Raw genomic sequence first — 16,864 nt, forward strand, 5'->3', positions numbered from 1 at the left:
AAACCGAGATCAGAATGAAATCCTCTGGCAAGAAGCGACAAGACTCACCTCCGCAAACTAAAACACCATCACAAAAACCCAGCGACGAAAATCCAATAGTAATCCAGGCCGAACTAATCGCTTCCCCTCACGCTCGCCAATACAAAAATTTCTAGGCGTGCCAGTAATCTGTAGTGAGCTCTCTTTGTCCAGCACCACTCGAATTTTTCGCAGTTTGCGTAAAGCATCCGTTCCGAGTTGTCGATCAGCAATTCACCCCACTGATACCGTGGGAACTGGGCACATGAACCGCGCCCTTAGTCACAGACCATGCGATAATATTCATCTGGTTCTACAGGCCCAGTTCACTTCCCCGAAGCATATCATTTTTGCATTGGATTTCCGAGCTTCTCCGGGGTTCCAGCACCTACAAGCCCTAAATCTGCCCCAACTGACAACTCACACTGACTGAGATGAAGGAGCTAGCCATGTTGGATGACACGTAACGAACACTGAGGTAACCTTATTCACCCTCCAGTTGTGGCCTGGTAGCCCCCCCCCCCCCCCCCCCCCCCCCACATACTTTATAGTCCCAACGTCTTTCTGCTGTCCATCTCTCTCTTGCTGCCTTCGCTGCACCCTTTCTTCGTCAACACCGAAGGTGCGTCCTCCCATTTACCTTTCCCATTTCGAATCTTTTGTGTTGTTTATGTTAGTTTCGTGGTGTCAGAGACAATGATTTTGATATGACTTAATAGGATTTGCAGCTCTTGGATTTCCTTCTGGAGGTGTGTCCTGCCAGCCCGTCTCAGTTTTTTTTGTGTTTGTTTTGAAGTAAATTGTTTCTCGATCAATTTTGGGGAGTTGTTTTCGAAGAGCTCATTCTAACAAGTGCATGGTCCGAGATCTCTGTTGTCATTGATGTGTGGAAATCTATTGTGGCTGGTTTGAATTGGGTTTAGGGTAGTGCAATTGTTTTTTTGTGGGGATGAATTTGCATGTGTGAATGCGAAGAGTCGGTTCTTGTTATACGTGTGTGTTTGATAAGGTATGTTGGAGGATGATGCATAGTTCGCACGGCCTGGTGCCTGCCGTCAGTACTAGCTTCCTGTTCATGCTGGAAGTGAGTGTTAGTTTCTGTGAAATGTCTGTGAGCTTGTGGCGTGGAATAGTAAAAAATCACTTACATTTCTTGGAACTGGCATTCTTTCGCTGCCTGAGAACCTCACACGTAATAAGCTTTCCGTTTCCCTTTGATTGGTGCCTCAGATGTCGTTTATGCCCTGTCTGGTTAGCATATCTCATGGTCTGATTGAAGACGAGCAGTATGTCGTGCTTTTCTTGTGATCGAAGTGGGTTGACTAAGTTGCATAGCATTGTTGTACTAATTTTTGAACCGGATTGTCTTGAGCAGAGAGGCGCCTTCAAATATATTTGTCCGTGAAAGTGTGTGGGTGCCATTTGCAACCATGAGTTCTCCAGCTGCAACCGCCGGAGGCCGCGGGAAGTCTAAGGCCTCGAAATCTACTTCTCGGTCACAGAAGGCCGGTCTTCAATTTCCGGTAGGAAGAATTGCTAGGTTTTTGAAGGCTGGTAAATACGCCGAACGTGTGGGAGCTGGTGCACCTGTCTACCTAGCCGCAGTGCTGGAATATTTAGCGGCCGAGGTGATCATTCTTTTTCAATTCTGGACTTGCACCATTCCCATTAGCGTTTTGTAGAATATGTCCATCTTGTACAGTCTTATTTACTTTCATCATGACAGACAAACGAAACAAGTGCACGATCGTTTAACGGTAACTACGGGTGGGATTTGGAGCACTTGTTGCGCTGAGTGTCGCTGTTACGTCTTTGCGATATATTCACATTGAACGATGTTTCTGCACTTACGTTGCTGTTATAAGATCTTTGATTCCTCGATGACACTATGTCAACTACAATGAGCTACTGAGATTAGTGTCAGGCCTTTCACCGTTACGTGAATTAGGTTATCCAGAAATCCATTTACATCCTCTTGTTGTGTCTGCTAAGCTTCTGTCTCCACTTCGCGAGCAGCACTGCGCCTGAAAAGCGGCTAAGTGGTTTCAGTTTGTTCGTGGTCTGTTTCTGGCGATCCATACATTTGTGCAGGTACTTGAATTAGCAGGAAATGCCGCCAGAGATAACAAGAAGAATCGCATTGTACCCCGCCACATCCAGCTGGCAGTGAGAAACGACGAGGAGTTAAGCAAGTTGTTGGGCACTGTCACAATTGCCGCCGGTGGTGTCCTGCCCAACATTCACACAATTCTATTGCCGAAGAAGACTGGTAAGGGCGGCAAGGACATTGGTGGAAGCATCTCGCAGGAGTTTTAGAGCTACCCTAGTTTGTACATAGCTCCGTCGCTTTTTCTCCCTCAATTTGGAGAATGCACGAAAAAATGGCAATGGTCTTTTTTCTGGGAACTTCGACATCACACAATTATTGTGTTTGGGCTCATCGGCTTCTGAAGGCTCCAATTTACTTAACCCCGCTGAAGCGTAGGAATCTGTGTCGCGAGTGTGCATGGCATGCTGCTTCTGCTTGAACTGTAGTAGACGTGGCAACTTTTACAAGTTTTTGGATTGAACTTGTCTTCTTTACCGCTTTGTGTGGCAATCTGCCACTCATACTGCCGTATAAAGAAGTCATTTTTGTAATGTGACTCGATTTTCAATTGACGCACACCTTAGCGATGTATGTCTAAATGGCGGAGGACCATAATCTTGCTTGCCCCTTGGAGTCCTGGAAAGCTTCTTTTCAAAATTTGAGAAACTAATGTGGTTTTCTGTGCATAGCATGCCCCAGTCTCGTGGGTTTGAATCAGGTTTGTGCCAAACTCTGAAGTCTTCCAATGTCGTTCACTGTTGCACCCTCGTGCTCTGTTAACGTCCTTCAATCCTCCGATCAGACCATCGACATTCATCAAGTACGTGCATGGAACATTATGTCTACGAAATTACAGCACATCAAGGACATTGATGGATGCCTTCCTTGATCGCTTTACTCAACGTTCATGTCTATTTATGTATATACAGAAGAACAAATGAAAGACAAGAGTTGAGCTCATTTTTACTTTGTATACATATACATGTATATTTAGCATAGTTATACACCAGGGTGAGTTGACCTCATTTTTACTTTGCACATATATAGTGTTCCCTTCATTGAGTAACCCCCCTTCCAAAAAAAATAATAATAACTCACAATAATTAATTATAACTTTGGGAAGCAATTTTGTTTCACGATATATAGCTACTAACCTTTTGATTTCTAATAATTAATCTAATTTCATTGACTCTTACTAATTGATAGGTAATAAACATTGGCATTTGATTTTTTGAAGTCCTAAGGTATCCAAACTTTGACAAGGATTTTGAAGTGCACACGGATGCTAGTGGTTTTGCAATTGGAAGAGTGTTGATGCAAAAGGGAAGGCCCATTGCATATGAGAGTAGAAAACTCATGGGTAGCCAACTAAGGTGGCCCACCTACGAGAAGGAACTCTTTGCAGTTGTCCATTGCCTTGAAGTATGGAGACATTATTTGGGTGGCAGAGAGACAAAGGTCTTTACTAACAATATATCATTCAAATATTTTGAGACTAAAGCACAAGCCTAAAGAACTAAGGTGGTATGATGTGATAGTCTCTATGAATGTAGTCCTCATTCACAAACCGAGATGTGAAAACTTAGTGCCAGATGCATTGAGTAGGAAGGAGGAACTCATGACCTTGTTAGCCTTGACCTCAAGCAAGAATGACACTCCTTTGGAGATGGAAGTCAAAGACATATACGAAGAGGATGAAGAAGCTATTGAGTTAAACAAGATGTTTGACTACAAGCTAGTCTCAAAGAAGGCATTGTCTTCTAAGTTCCCTAGACTGAAGATAGTCAAAAGAGTCAATGAGCTGATCTATTACAAGCAAAGTAGATTATATCTTCCCGAAGGGAACCTAAAGAAGAAAATGATGAGGGAGTTCCACAATATGCTCAAAGCGGGACACTGTGGAGTACTAGTGACAACTAAGGAGTTGTCCAAAAGTTATTATTGGCCGAATCTCAAAGGAGATGTGGAGAAATATGTCTCTTTTTGTGCCAAATGACAAATGAATAAGGCTAGCACTCAAAAGACAATGGGATTGATAAACCCTCTACCCATCCCGAAAGCACCATATAAGTGTCTTTCAATGGACTTGATGACATCCTTATCAATAGTGCAACGATATGATGTCATCTTTGTGGTGGTTGATAGGTTTAGCAAGCAAGCAAGGTTCATCCCAACAAAGTAGGGCGATGGCAGTGAAGTCACAGCGTGACTCTTCTATAAACACAGGATATGCAAAATGGGATATCTAGAGAACATAGTGAGCAATTGAGATGCTGAGTTCTTGACTACCATTTGGCAGTACTTAATGAGGAGGTCAGGAACCAAGCTCATTTTGACAACTACATTCCATCCTCAAGGAGATGATCAAACCGAACGCATGAACGCTATTCTCAACATGTACCTGAGAAACTATATAGCGACAGATCACGGAGACTAGATGGATGTTTTATCGTAAGTTGAATTTTGCTACAACACCACCTACTCAACAAGTATTGGCATGAGCCCATTCAAAGTGGCTCATGAGTTTGATGCATTAAAGCCTACTAACCTAGTATTAGCAAAGAAGGATGAGGATTTCTCATCCACATTCTTTTCTAAGGAAGCGGCAATGTGAGTCTCCAAAAGAGAACACATATAGAAGAGGGCAACCTACTTTCTGGAGTGCACTCAGAAGAAATAAAAGCAAGTGGCGGATAAGCACCGATGCAATGTTGTGCACCAAGTAGGAGACATGATATGATTAAATACCACAAACTTATCGATTCTCAATTCTTTGTCATACAAGTGGGTACAAAGATGGGCAGGACCTTACAAGGTGATCAAGGTGTTGCATAAGGATGTATACCTTATTGATATTCCAAAGAAGGGCAGGTTCCACCATGTATTCCATGTATCAGTATTGAAGAAATTCACACCGAATAAGGACGAGCTCCACCCAGAGCAAGTATTAAGGCCAGAGCCTTCATACAAAGTTTGGGACAAGAAAATGGGACAAGTTAATGGAATAGTAGGTAAGAAAAGATTGAAACAAGGTCTAGTATATCAATGCACCTTTGAAGGGTTTCTAATGATGGAATACCAATGGATATCAGCCAGTTACCTCAAGCATGTGAAATCACTCATCGCGGCCTATGAAGTGAGAATGTGTGGTACTAACAATGAGAAGCGAGATATTAAGAGAAAGACTCCGAAACGATGAAGACATTGTTCTCTCAAAGTGGGAGAAAACAAGCCACTCATCAACACAACAATATAAGTAAGAAAGCTAATAATGTGAAACCAATATCTTGGTTGGACATGTGGTTGAGTAGAAGAGTGAAGTTAGTGGAAGTTACCGCAAGGAGGCGTGCCGCTAAGTCAGCTCTCGAAGTAAAGTAAGAGACCTCACTCGAGACGGGGGTGAGATTGTGAATCCGGCCTTATTGGGATTAACTTGTGATTAGTGAAAACTATGCATGAGAGTTGCTCCTTGCGTCCGAAAGGAATACAAGAACCAAGGCAAGGTGAGTCTTGGTGCAGACCTGAGAGTCGACAATCGCTCATTGCACACCTGGTTGGATCAGGGCTTTGGAAGGGAAACAAAGCTAATGGAACTGAAAGAAGAAAAAGGGGAAGAAGTGACAAACAATGATTCTTCCACACACACACACACACACAAAAAAGGTATAAGCGCCAAGTGAAGTGTGGCAACTTCACAAGAACAAAAAGTCCATTGTAAAGGATTATAAATAAGAGACTTAACACACCAATGTTAATGCAGACATTAACGTTTAAAGTGAGGGAGAATGTCACCTTCCTAAAGTGTGGGCTAAGGGATGACTCACGTAAAAGGAATCACTATAAGGTAGTGATTGTGAGTAAGACCCATAAAGAAGAACAAGTCACCTAGGTGACTCGGAGTGGCACTTGGAGATGATGACTTGGGGAGGTCGCATGAGCTTAAGGCACATGAGGACTTCCTTGGCCCCGCCGTGGCATAAGGATGTCACAAGATGCTTGGATTGGCTCCAAATACGGATAGGGTGTTGGCCAGAGCGCAAAGGCACTCTAGGACGACTAACACTGGGAGGGGGTAAAGTTGAAGCCCCTCTCACCAAGAAGTAACCTTGGTCCCGGGTGTCGGAGGATAGATGTCGGCGCTAGGGTCCAAGACGCTAAGAAAGAGGTAGGATCGTCTGACTTAGCTACTAAGCGAGGGTGAATGGAAAGCTGCTAACCTGGAGGGGTAGTTGGGTACAGGTGACAAAATACTCGAGACTCAAGTAAAGTGACTGGTAGGGTTACAAAATCATACACGATTGGGTGAAGCAAGGCCATATGGCCACTAAGGATAACATAATCAAGGGCCTTGACAAGAATGGTTTTTTTTTGTCTTCAATGAGCCACCTCTAACAGTTAATTCTTTTTCTTGCAATGAATGATATTATAACAAGGAAACACTGTGAACATATATATATATATATATATATATATATATATAAAGAAGGATGAAAATTTGAACTCGATTACATATTTATAAACTGGAGGGTGTGAGTTGTGATCCAAGAAAATGGCTTCTAGCATTTCCAACAGTGCCAAAACTAGCAAATCTAAAATTAAAAAAAAAAAAAAAAAAATGAAAAAAAAAAAATATATATATATATATATATTGAGTCATGGTCTCATAAAGATGAAGTGAAGTGGGCACATCTCAATTTGGCCAAGCTCAGTGGATGTAGATGCTTCTAGGTCAGGAAAATAAAGAAGAAGAAGAAGTAACTTTAAACATAGAGATTATTTGATATTAAAAAAAATATATATGCATCTTATCAATTATACTTTTTTATTAATATTTTCTTTATTTGTAATTTTGAAAGTTACAGCTATAATTTTTATACTTGCATTTGTTTGTGCAAACTGCTAAATCCAAGCAATTCTTGTGATTTTGCATTATTACAGCACAAACAAGAAATTTATCTTCTTATATTAAATAAATGTATTCTAACCTATGTTTTGAAATTTTGGGTTTAGATATATTATACTGAATTTAAATCCATCTTGATTTAGTTTTAGGTTCATCTTGCGCTGAAATATGGATTAATTAGTAACTAGAAATTTGTCAATAAGGGAAAATGCAATTTTTGTATAAGCTAAATAGTTTGACAATCACAAGAAAATTTCCTCAAAATTCTCTGTTTTTTATCATAAAATTAAGAAGCAACCATTACAATGTAGATAAAAAAAAATGCAAGACTAAATTTGTGTATCGATGAACACAAATACGAAAGGTCGCACAAATTGAAGTTGATACAATATGAATCTTTTCTCTTAAATATATCATAGTTGAAGAGGGTTGTTTTGTTTCTATGTTTAATATTCCTGTGTGTATGAGTGCGTACCAGAAAAACCAAAAACAAACGAACTGCTTGATGGGTGTAACACTGCAACATGTGCCTTAATGTGCAATTTTTCTTCAATTCAAAAGTAGTTTGTTTCAGTTATTAGTACAGAAAGTTGAAGATTACATGTGGTGATGAGAGGGGCTTCCAAGCTATTCCCCAGCAACCCATCCACTTAAAGCGTTAACCAGGAGCAAATAGCCTTCGACCAAATGCATTCAAGGCTAACTGAAATCCTAACCCAGGTGATCACATTATAATACCCATGTGGACTCCTTGAGGTGAAGCTCAAGCCTATGCACCTGCATCGACTTACCAATCACCTTCAACTTCAGTGAATAACACCAACAAAAAATACGGAGGTGCTGTTTGTTTTGGTAATCAACCTAGCGATCAAAGATATGCGATCTGAGCTTGTTATTCAAACTAGAATGAATGAATTGGAAAACCATGGGGAAAGAAGCTGGGTGATGTCTGTGTCTAATAAGTTTCAAACTTGAAGTTGATCCAAAACTTGTTACCAGCTGCAATTGAGGGCCTTGTGATGGCTCCATGCACCCTTGCACGAACCTAGAAAGTCTAAAAAACCACAGTTAAGCGTGTCTCACCAATTCGTTTCGAAGTGGTGTTTAGTAATTGTCGCCATCATCGTCACCTTCAGCTTCTCCCTCGGTTTCTCCGTCGGTATTCTCCTCTTCATCAGCAACTTCGTCTTTCAGAGGTAGCTCCTCAGCTGCCTCCGTGTCACTACTTAGGCGCACTCCTCTCAAGTCATTGAACTCTTCCATTAAATCACTTCTGTCTTCAAGTGGTATAACTAGACTTGAACCCACTTCAGATTGGGCTTGCAATTCCTTTTCTTTGGGCCTCTGAACGTGCTGCTCCCGCCAAATCCGCAGCGTCTCATTTGCTTCCGGAACCTCACATATACAAGCTGCAGGGTTGTCGTGGAACCCACCACGACCAGGTTTAACCTGCAGTTCGCAACGAGGAATGGATGTATAATCAGAGGCTACTCTGAACAAATTTAATCCCCTTTGATACAAAACATTGATCCGTTAGAGAAGCTTCCACTTGCTATCTGAGTGCAGGACGATAAAGAAGTATTTTGCCTTGGGTGAGGGCACCCCAACACACGCTACGCATTAGCTTTGAACAAACAAAGAGATTGAAGTCACTTCAGAACAATACAACACATAGAGATCAGTTGAAGGTACGATGGTTCTCATGACACGTAGAAAGGTTTTGATAAAATACTTATAACTCTTCAATACTAACCTCCATAGGGTCACCTATGAAACCCTTTTGATGATGTCTCACGCTCTTGGCAAAATCTTCCCAGGACATATTATGCCTGGCAGAAAAAAGCACTCCCAACTTCCTGACATTGGGTCTGATAGTTCGCTTGTGGCCATTGAAACGTCTGCATAAGACACCATAGCAGCAAAAATAACCTGTTTAGATACTAATGAAAATAGAAACTCATAACTTCAAAAATACGTACTCAAATCCACAAAAAAAATGGTGCTAAGAAACAGACGATTCGGGAATGCACAAGTTGATTCCATGCATCAAATCAAAAGTGATGACTAACGCTTAACTAAGCTGAGCCTAGATACCTTTCACCCGCCAAAATCCGAACCATATTCCCATTATTGTTGGCCACAAACACATCACTTCTTGAACAGACGATATAGTCTATTGCAGCCATTCGTGACGAGAAGTTAGCAAAAGGTGTCAACTCCACCTGATTTGCTAAAAGCTCTTTAGTATAGAAGTTTGGAAACAAAGCTTTTAGAGGTGCCAAAGAGGCTTCTCCATTGTAAACATCACCAGATGCCACATACAAATATGTGTTATTCCCATAACCTAGTGCACGGAGCATGATGCCAACTTCTTCTGGAGTCAGAGGGCATTTCCCGAGGCGTCTTTCTCTCTCAGGGTTTTGAAGCTGCAAATTTAACGAGTGAACAACAAAAACAACTTCAACATCATATTCTGGCTTCCAAGTAGCAGAAGAATCACTCAAGACTTCCAAGTAACAAATCTTTCCCCAACAAATATATTACTATATACCATCATGAATATGAAACCATTTGCCACTTGTCTAATAGTATCTAGAAAACTACATTGCGGAAGCAAGAAAAAGCAGCAAACACGAAAGCCCCTAAAACTAAAAATTGATTGAAAATCAAACCAGACAAAGATTCGCTAATATATTTGATTTCAAAATCACAACAACAGAACCCTGATTTCACTCGAAACAAGATCCTCAATCAGCCAACTACAGAAACGATACTCAACTTTGCAGTAGATGCCTTACACGTAGTGACTTCCAACGCTTGCGGATGGAGCCTAAATCCCGTCTCTCTCTCTCACCGCCACCGTAATAGCATCCCGAAAAAGCTAGCATATCAGATTCAAATCTGCAAAAAGAGGTGATCGATAGAGATTAATACAAACTCGGCATTCAGAACCACTTGAGAAAGATGACATGTCCAGGATTCACTGAGAATTTCGGCCAAGTCTCTCTGCACAATGAGAACATAGAGAACAAAGAACGAGGTGCTAAATTTAGACCTTTTTCATTTGGTAGCTTGCTGATATGAAAAATACTAAACAATGAAATAAATTAAAACAACCCATGTGATGTCAAGAATTGCTACCGTATGATGTAAGACGGTTTAATCCAGACCTTAAATGCAATGCAATATATCGCCTACCCTTAGCCCTCATCCTGTCAACAAGCACTTGTCCTATGTCTTGAAGAGATTTCGTGAACCTCAGTGCCTGGAAAGAGCATAAGACGTGTCAGAAGCCGACACCAACTCATTTTTCTCCAGGAATTAGAAAAAGTTAATTGAATTTCAATGAAATTTCATGGCAACAACAGATCCTTCGCTTGTGGAAAAAGAAAGCGGTTAAATCATAGGAGGTTTTCAACTCAGTCTGTACTAAGCACAAAATTCCATAATGCAATTTTCTGCTATTTTTGAAAAAGAAACTATGGCCACTATTCATGCAGTTGATGGAGAAACCTTGTAGTTTGTGCGACATCTCAACTTTTGAAGGTCTGTTTCCAGCTCGTTCGCCAGTCGGTAGTCAAATTTAGTAAGCCGAAGAACCTGCAACAATAGTTTACAGGAATTGAACTTACAACTAAGATTTTATTACGAAAAACTGAGGAGTACCATCGAAAACTTAGTGAAGAATGCGACTTAGTGGTTCACAATAACGTAAACATAATACAGCTGATCATTAATATGCTTTAGTAGGAGTGTGCAAGATCCTTACATGTTTCCTTTTAAGGAGATGCCGAATCCGTCGTGAATAATACCATGCTGGGACCTTACGTGGGACTCGTAGATTATAAACCTGCTTCGGAAGACTTTTTCTAACAGTTTGAGGCAGCTCTTTGATCACTGTCACGTCAGGAGCTACAGATTGTATGAACCAGTCCACATCAAAAATGTCACTAAAATTGCTGTCATCCACAATCCCGTTCAAGCACACCATCACAACTTTAATTATCAGATAAAGCAATTTGGAATCAAGATTGCTTGATACTTAACAACATTCAGAGAAATGTCAAATTGCATGACTTAGGTCATCAGCATCGATGATATCGAATTAAACTGGACTAGACCAACTCAAGATATTAAAGAAAGCATCTGATAACTCTCATAATCAAAACATTGAAATGTAAACCTAACGAGTTACCCCAGCAGGAGAACATGAGAGTTCTACCTCGGATCCTTCCAGTATGATCGATGGTCAAAGTGCGGAACAACAAGTGTGGCATTCAGGAGCCGAGCAACCACCACAGAATCCGTAATCTGCAGCGCCAGTGACCAGACGCTAGTTCATTATGGACAGATTTAAGAAGTAGCGACGAGACAAAAACTTGAATGAGTTGTAGATGACACATGAGACTGGCCAGAAATAGATGAAAAAGGAAGTGGTAGAATCACTATCACAACCCACAGGACTCAAAATCAGAAGCACATCTATATCACTCGAAGTACAGAATTGAACCTGAATAATTTGAATTGATAAACCATGGACATCACATGCTGTGCAATATAATGTCAGAACATACCCCTACTCTCTGCTGATTCAGGCCTCCGCTAGCTGCAATTAGAAGATATCCATTAACTTCCATATTTGGATCGACTGCATCACAATTACAGAGCTGTCAACAGAATGCCATATTCCTGGGCAGCACACGGTTATCGAGAACAAAGTCTATAGTCCTGTTACAAATGAAAAGTGCTGTAAGGAATGAATGACACCTACTTGAGTAGTTCTTGCTAGGTTTGATGCATCCATAGTAATATTCAGCGTTTTCAGAATCCCAAACATGCGCTGCGGAGGCGTCCCACTGGTCCTTTCATCCACATTTTCAAACCACCAACCGTAAATTTTAACTACATAAAGCTGCATGACTTCATCACGAAGTAAAAGTAATCCAAGAATGGGTAGGAACAGTATTCGAAGATAAACCGCTCAGCTATGGATACGTGCTAGGAAGTGCCAAAGCAGAGCTGAAATTCATGCGCAAAAACTCAAGGCAAATGTATAAATGAAATGCTGAATAATGGAAGGAGCTACTAAATTCAGCACAAGTTAAAACTTACTGGAACATCCCGCAGCTTTCGCAACAAAGAAGGTATGTCTTCAGCTCCTGAGGTAGCCTTTTGCATAAATGCCGAGAATCAGTATTAGGTGAAAATGGAACTAATGAATATAGAAGACATTGATATGGTTCTTTGGAATGAAAATAACTGTGGTATTCTTGTCAGCAAAAGGTGAATGACCACCTTGACACGTGGAGACACATTTCTCTACAACTGCTCCAATAATTTACTGTGCTATGTATGACTATGAAATGCTGTTGAGAGTTTGCATCTCCGCACATCAACTCGATGACAGCGTATATGTCTAGTTCACAAGAGGTTTGAGTCCGAATGAAATAATTTCTTGATCCATTTTAATGCTTTCTCGCAAAAGAGCCACCATTGCCTTCTAAAAGACTGTCACGAAAATTACATCTTCAAACCATCCAAGCAAAATCCTCAACTTCATTGTGATCGTCTAGACTCAAAAGTCTGCGGAATGGTCGCCTTTTCGAAGGCATCATGGGCAGGAAATACACTACACATGGGTTGAACTCCAAAAGACGCACTGTCAGCTAAGTCGAGGTTTAAACAGATTGCAGATGTAGCTTACCTGTGCCTCAAAGTCCTTGTTGCGAGACTTGAGAACTGGATCTGAGTAGCGCAGAGGATTCTCCATTTGAAGAAACCGGAACGTAAGCATTAACATTGTCACCAGGAATATGGCGCTGAGGCAGATCACGTAAAAATAGGATATTGAAGTACAGAGCACCTGCCTCGATTTGCTTCTAGCTCGCCCCATCATGAAGTCCACTAAAACAAACTCATTTCGTGGGTGGGCGAGAGGATCTCAGCCACTTAGCTTGGAGATTCCAAATACCCAGCACTCAGTTCGAAAGTCTCATAAACCCAAAGCCCTAGCTCGAATGGAAAGATACACATTGCATTGCGTATACCAACAAATAAATCGACAATAGACTGAACAAGGAAAAAGTTAAAATTTAGCGTCAACATTGCAATTGCAACTCAGGCAAACACGAATCTCCATGATCCTCCAAAATCTCCGCAAGTGCAGGAGAAATAACATAGTTCGCACAGGTCTCGTAGTAATCATTCCTAGTCATTTCTACAAAATGATACGTAACCTGAAACATCATCACAAATTCAGCACCATAAACTGAAACCCTAATTGAGTAACACAAACCTCGATTATAAGCTCCCCACACACGCGTCGCATCTTGTCATTGAATACATCACAATTAACCTATTCCACAGGAATCATAATCTGCACAAGACTTCCTGAAGAACTGCAACGCAAACCATGACAGACGCGTCCAAACGAAATCCGATTTTCCAATTCGTACGCATTGGATGCTTTTACCGATTTATAACCACACTCTTGATTAGGTTTCTATCAACTAGTTAAATCTGCCAAATTATTCGCAAACCCAATCTCCTTGTCGTTTTCATTCGTGCCAGTGGATTGGACTATTTTTTCGCACTTTTTAGTCCGCAACGTTAGATATCCACTATTTGCCGATTGCTGCGACTAATTTTGCGTCTCACTGAGCCTGCTGTAGAAACTAGGTCACTCAATTATTCTCACCCCAGCTCTCAGAACTTTGACGAAGGTGACGTAAGAAACCGATTCAATTTAACCGCTCCCTCATTTAACAGCGAGATAAGCTATGTAATCTTTGACATCTATGAGTTTTCAACAAGTTGCCAGCATTGGAGCTTCTCAACAGGAGGATGAGATGATTTCATTGTTGATTACGAATTTATTGACCATGGCTAATGTCCAGCTTGATCTTCCAAACTGTCAAAGATTATAAGAACAGCGATAGTGGTGTTTCGAGTAGAAAAAAAAATTAAGTGGAAGAGAGAATGTTGACAGTTCAACATCTCGACCAGAATTTATTGTCAGGCCACATACCACTATACACTTTATTAGACTGTAAAAATGTATGATGATAATGCTTAGAAATGTCCGCCAATAAAGACTGGATGCGCTTCCTGTGGGTAACATTCGACTACTTTTACTCGTGCTCTCAGTAAGAAACCTCGGCTCAAATTACATGAGTTCCTCATGACCAAACATTGTATTAGTGCACAACGGATGCATACCGTGTGCTAGATCGACTAAAATCACTTTTCGATTGAAAGTGCAGGTCTTGCGTTGAAGTCATTATCATTTACTGATTGATGTCTTCACTGTAAGCTAGAGCTGTAGAGTCGCCGACCACCGAAGCACTCAGAGTTGATGATGCCATCGGAATCTCTTAGGACGCCTATTTAACTGTTGAAGGCTTATCCGACAATGATTTCAATGTGATTGATGAACCACTAGATTACATGCACTCCAATTTCGATGTTGAATGAGACCCCCCGCAAGTGACTAATCAAGCCGCTTCCATTTCATCATCAAACACACTTTCGCCTTAACTTGATCATGCGTAGATTCATGAAGGTCAAGGGTGAGTCTGAATACTGGACATGGAAATTACCAAGGGAGAAAGTACTCAGCGATCACGATCAGTGGGATTTCTGAACTACTCCTTCACCTGAGATCATGTCACCACAAGAGGCAACGGAACGACGATGATCGCTGACGACATTGTTTCACTCGGCTCACAGGGTTTTTTACAGCACCTTGTTGAATTCAAGTAGCTGCTACTTCTGCTGTGTTGGACTGGATTGGAAAAGATGTATGAGGCAAAGAATAAAGGGAAGGGAGGTGACCAACATGGCGGCGGACTGTCAAAATTTTCAAGATGACGGAAAACTTTGGCTACGGATGATCATGTAAGCATCAAAAGCAATAATGGCTCAAGAGCTCAGTAACATAAGTTCAAATGACGCTTCTATTAGGTTCATTGCCATCTGCGCACTCAGGCCAACACACGGCCATCACCTGTCACTATGTAGAGATTAGGTTCGACCAACTTCTAAGCACAGGAGGGTCGACTCAAACTTTGACATCACTAAGACGGTAGCGGGTAAGCCTCGCCTTTCACGTCTTCCTCATTTCTCCACGGCGGTACCATTCTCCACGAACGAGTTGATACGGCAGTTCCGCAGGCAGCCCTTCTCACTATATCTAGAGCTATCTAGACAGGTCCAGGGACTCTAACCGATGGACTTCTGACCTACGTCACTTTTCTCAATCAACACGCTCTGCGTGACCATAAAGTGCCTCGTTTGCGCTCAAAAAACTCACTGAGAGCGCACCTGTCCACTTTCATGTCTTGAAGACAATGTAATGACGACGATCAAGGGGCCGAAACTAAAAGAAAAAAACCCAATTCCTTCCCAATCTCGTTGAAGATTCCGAGAGCAGAAGCAATACAGAGCCAGAAGATAAATTTAGACCTTTCCGGTCCACGGCCAAGGCCAACCTAACCAAGCATTGCTTCAACGCCAGCTTCAGACCGGAAGCTAAATTGGTTTTTTCAGTGTCGCAGGCTGATTTCCCATGGGTTCTGAATAAAGACACAACCCAGCATGTCATGGGCTCAATGACAGTAATGGGCCCCCCGAAGTCACAACCGGTCATAACAGTGTCACTCGCAATGCAAATCGTTGAGACCTGCTCAAGCAACAGCACACCATAACATACTCCTCCCACAAGAGAGCAGCTGCGTGGATTTCGGACGCGATATTCGCTCTTGGGGGTCCTGAAAAAGCCTCCCGTCACATGCAGCAATCTGGGATGGCGGCATCACCCTCCATTCGTTCCGAATCTATTCTCCCATATTGAAATGCACGCAATCACTGTCAGAGCACCTTCGCAACACTCCAGTGAGCTGTACAGATTACTTTTAACAAGCTATTTATCAGAAACTTCAAAACTCATGCGCTTCAATTGTGGGTGGGAAGATGCCACGACAACGGAGATGGAGTCGATTGCAAAGGCCTTGCACCTTGACAGATCGGTAAAGTTGGAGGGTACAAACTCGAAACCAGCGGGGCAAGAGTGGATGGCAAGGCTGGAGGGTTCAACAAGTAAGCAAACAAGCAGGAATTAGAGACTAGGTGCGGGGACAAGTGCACTGGAAGCTCAAGAGCTGCGAAGTGAAGAAGCAATGGGGGTGAATGGACAGTCTTCAAATTAGGATTTCCTCAATTGGACATGAACATCACGTGCATGCGTGAACGCACTTATATAGAACTATCGTTCGTTCATTCGTAAAATTCATTCATTCGTGCAGGCCTTCCATTCATCGAAATTGTGCGTTCATCCACTTCGGTTGTTCATTTGTTTCAGTCGTTTGTTCTTATCGGTTGTTCATTCTAATTATTCATTCATTCTTATCTGAAAGAACAAATGGTGTCATGGTGCAAAGTGAGCATGACACCATCAAAGGCAACTTGAGAGAAAGACGTAGTAATATTGAAATTGATATCCATCTGGTAACTTGCAAGAGCTTCTACATGGATCAAAAGAACTAATTTGACATTCCTTTTTCTTCCCCAAAATTAAATGTACCATACACATATGCATGTAAATATAAATATAAATTTTCACACACACACACACACACACACTTATCAAAAAAAATTACATGTGTGGAAAAATTCTGCTGTGTAATTTATGTTTAAATTGATGCCAATGCAAAATATGAATCTTGGAAGCCAACAATTGCATTTATTTTGAAAATATAAAAAAAATCATATTAAAAAAAATATAATAGATGTGTTTCAAAAAGTCAATTAGAAAGTTAGCTTTTCCTATCAGTCCTAGATAAATATGCATGTCCTAT

At 41.3% G+C, this 16,864-nt stretch overlaps 2 protein-coding genes across 9 annotated transcripts; one reads left to right on the top strand and one right to left on the bottom strand.

Moving 5' to 3' along the window:
* The first annotated feature begins 393 nt into the window (after nt 1–393).
* Nucleotides 394–2,694, top strand: LOC112288038 (histone H2AX). Of its 3 annotated transcripts, none has more exons than XM_073536806.2 (3): nt 394–496; nt 1,394–1,646; nt 2,110–2,694. In XM_073536806.2, the coding sequence occupies exons 2-3, from the start codon at nt 1,449–1,451 to the stop codon at nt 2,332–2,334; spliced, it is 423 nt and encodes a 140-aa protein (XP_073392907.1). In that variant the 5' UTR covers nt 394–496; nt 1,394–1,448; the 3' UTR covers nt 2,335–2,694. The 3 variants fall into 3 exon arrangements, with proteins under 3 accessions (XP_073392907.1, XP_024387585.1, XP_024387584.1); XM_024531817.3 differs by lacking the exon at nt 394–496 and adding an exon at nt 603–767; XM_024531816.3 differs by lacking the exon at nt 394–496 and adding an exon at nt 603–640.
* A 4,843-nt stretch (nt 2,695–7,537) lies between these two features.
* LOC112288037 (protein ROOT HAIR SPECIFIC 17) lies at nt 7,538–13,490 on the bottom strand. Of its 6 annotated transcripts, none has more exons than XM_024531810.3 (13): nt 13,306–13,490; nt 12,715–13,079; nt 12,123–12,179; nt 11,782–11,872; nt 11,585–11,658; nt 11,233–11,321; nt 10,780–10,969; nt 10,524–10,610; nt 10,181–10,275; nt 9,809–9,911; nt 9,105–9,436; nt 8,764–8,908; nt 7,538–8,459 (listed from the first exon to the last, which is right to left on the bottom strand). In XM_024531810.3, the coding sequence occupies exons 2-13, from the start codon at nt 12,904–12,906 to the stop codon at nt 8,115–8,117; spliced, it is 1,800 nt and encodes a 599-aa protein (XP_024387578.1). In that variant the 5' UTR covers nt 12,907–13,079; nt 13,306–13,490; the 3' UTR covers nt 7,538–8,114. The 6 variants fall into 6 exon arrangements, with proteins under 6 accessions (XP_024387578.1, XP_024387582.1, XP_024387581.1 ...); XM_024531814.3 differs by having other exon boundaries at nt 12,715–12,958; nt 13,306–13,448; XM_024531813.3 differs by having other exon boundaries at nt 12,715–12,963; nt 13,306–13,448.
* Nucleotides 13,491–16,864: the final 3,374 nt, after the last annotated feature.

Source organism: Physcomitrium patens, chromosome 10, assembly GCF_059467195.1.
Source record: "Physcomitrium patens ecotype Gransden chromosome 10, ASM5946719v1, whole genome shotgun sequence".
Taxonomy (NCBI): Eukaryota; Viridiplantae; Streptophyta; class Bryopsida; order Funariales; family Funariaceae; genus Physcomitrium; species Physcomitrium patens.

Excerpts from the sequence above, each read along its gene's own strand:
- LOC112288038 (XM_073536806.2), top strand. The coding sequence starts at position 1,449 with ATGAGTTCTCCAGCTGCAACCGCCGGAGGCCGCGGGAAGTCTAAGGCC. Across the intron at positions 1,647-2,109 it reads TGGAATATTTAGCGGCCGAG|GTACTTGAATTAGCAGGAAA; the intron begins GTGATCATTCTT and ends ACATTTGTGCAG.
- LOC112288037 (XM_024531810.3), bottom strand. The coding sequence starts at position 12,906 with ATGATGGGGCGAGCTAGAAGCAAATCGAGGCAGGTGCTCTGTACTTCA. Across the intron at positions 11,322-11,584 it reads TGAATCAGCAGAGAGTAGGG|ATTACGGATTCTGTGGTGGT; the intron begins GTATGTTCTGAC and ends CTGGCGCTGCAG. Across the intron at positions 8,909-9,104 it reads CGGATTTTGGCGGGTGAAAG|ACGTTTCAATGGCCACAAGC; the intron begins GTATCTAGGCTC and ends TGTCTTATGCAG.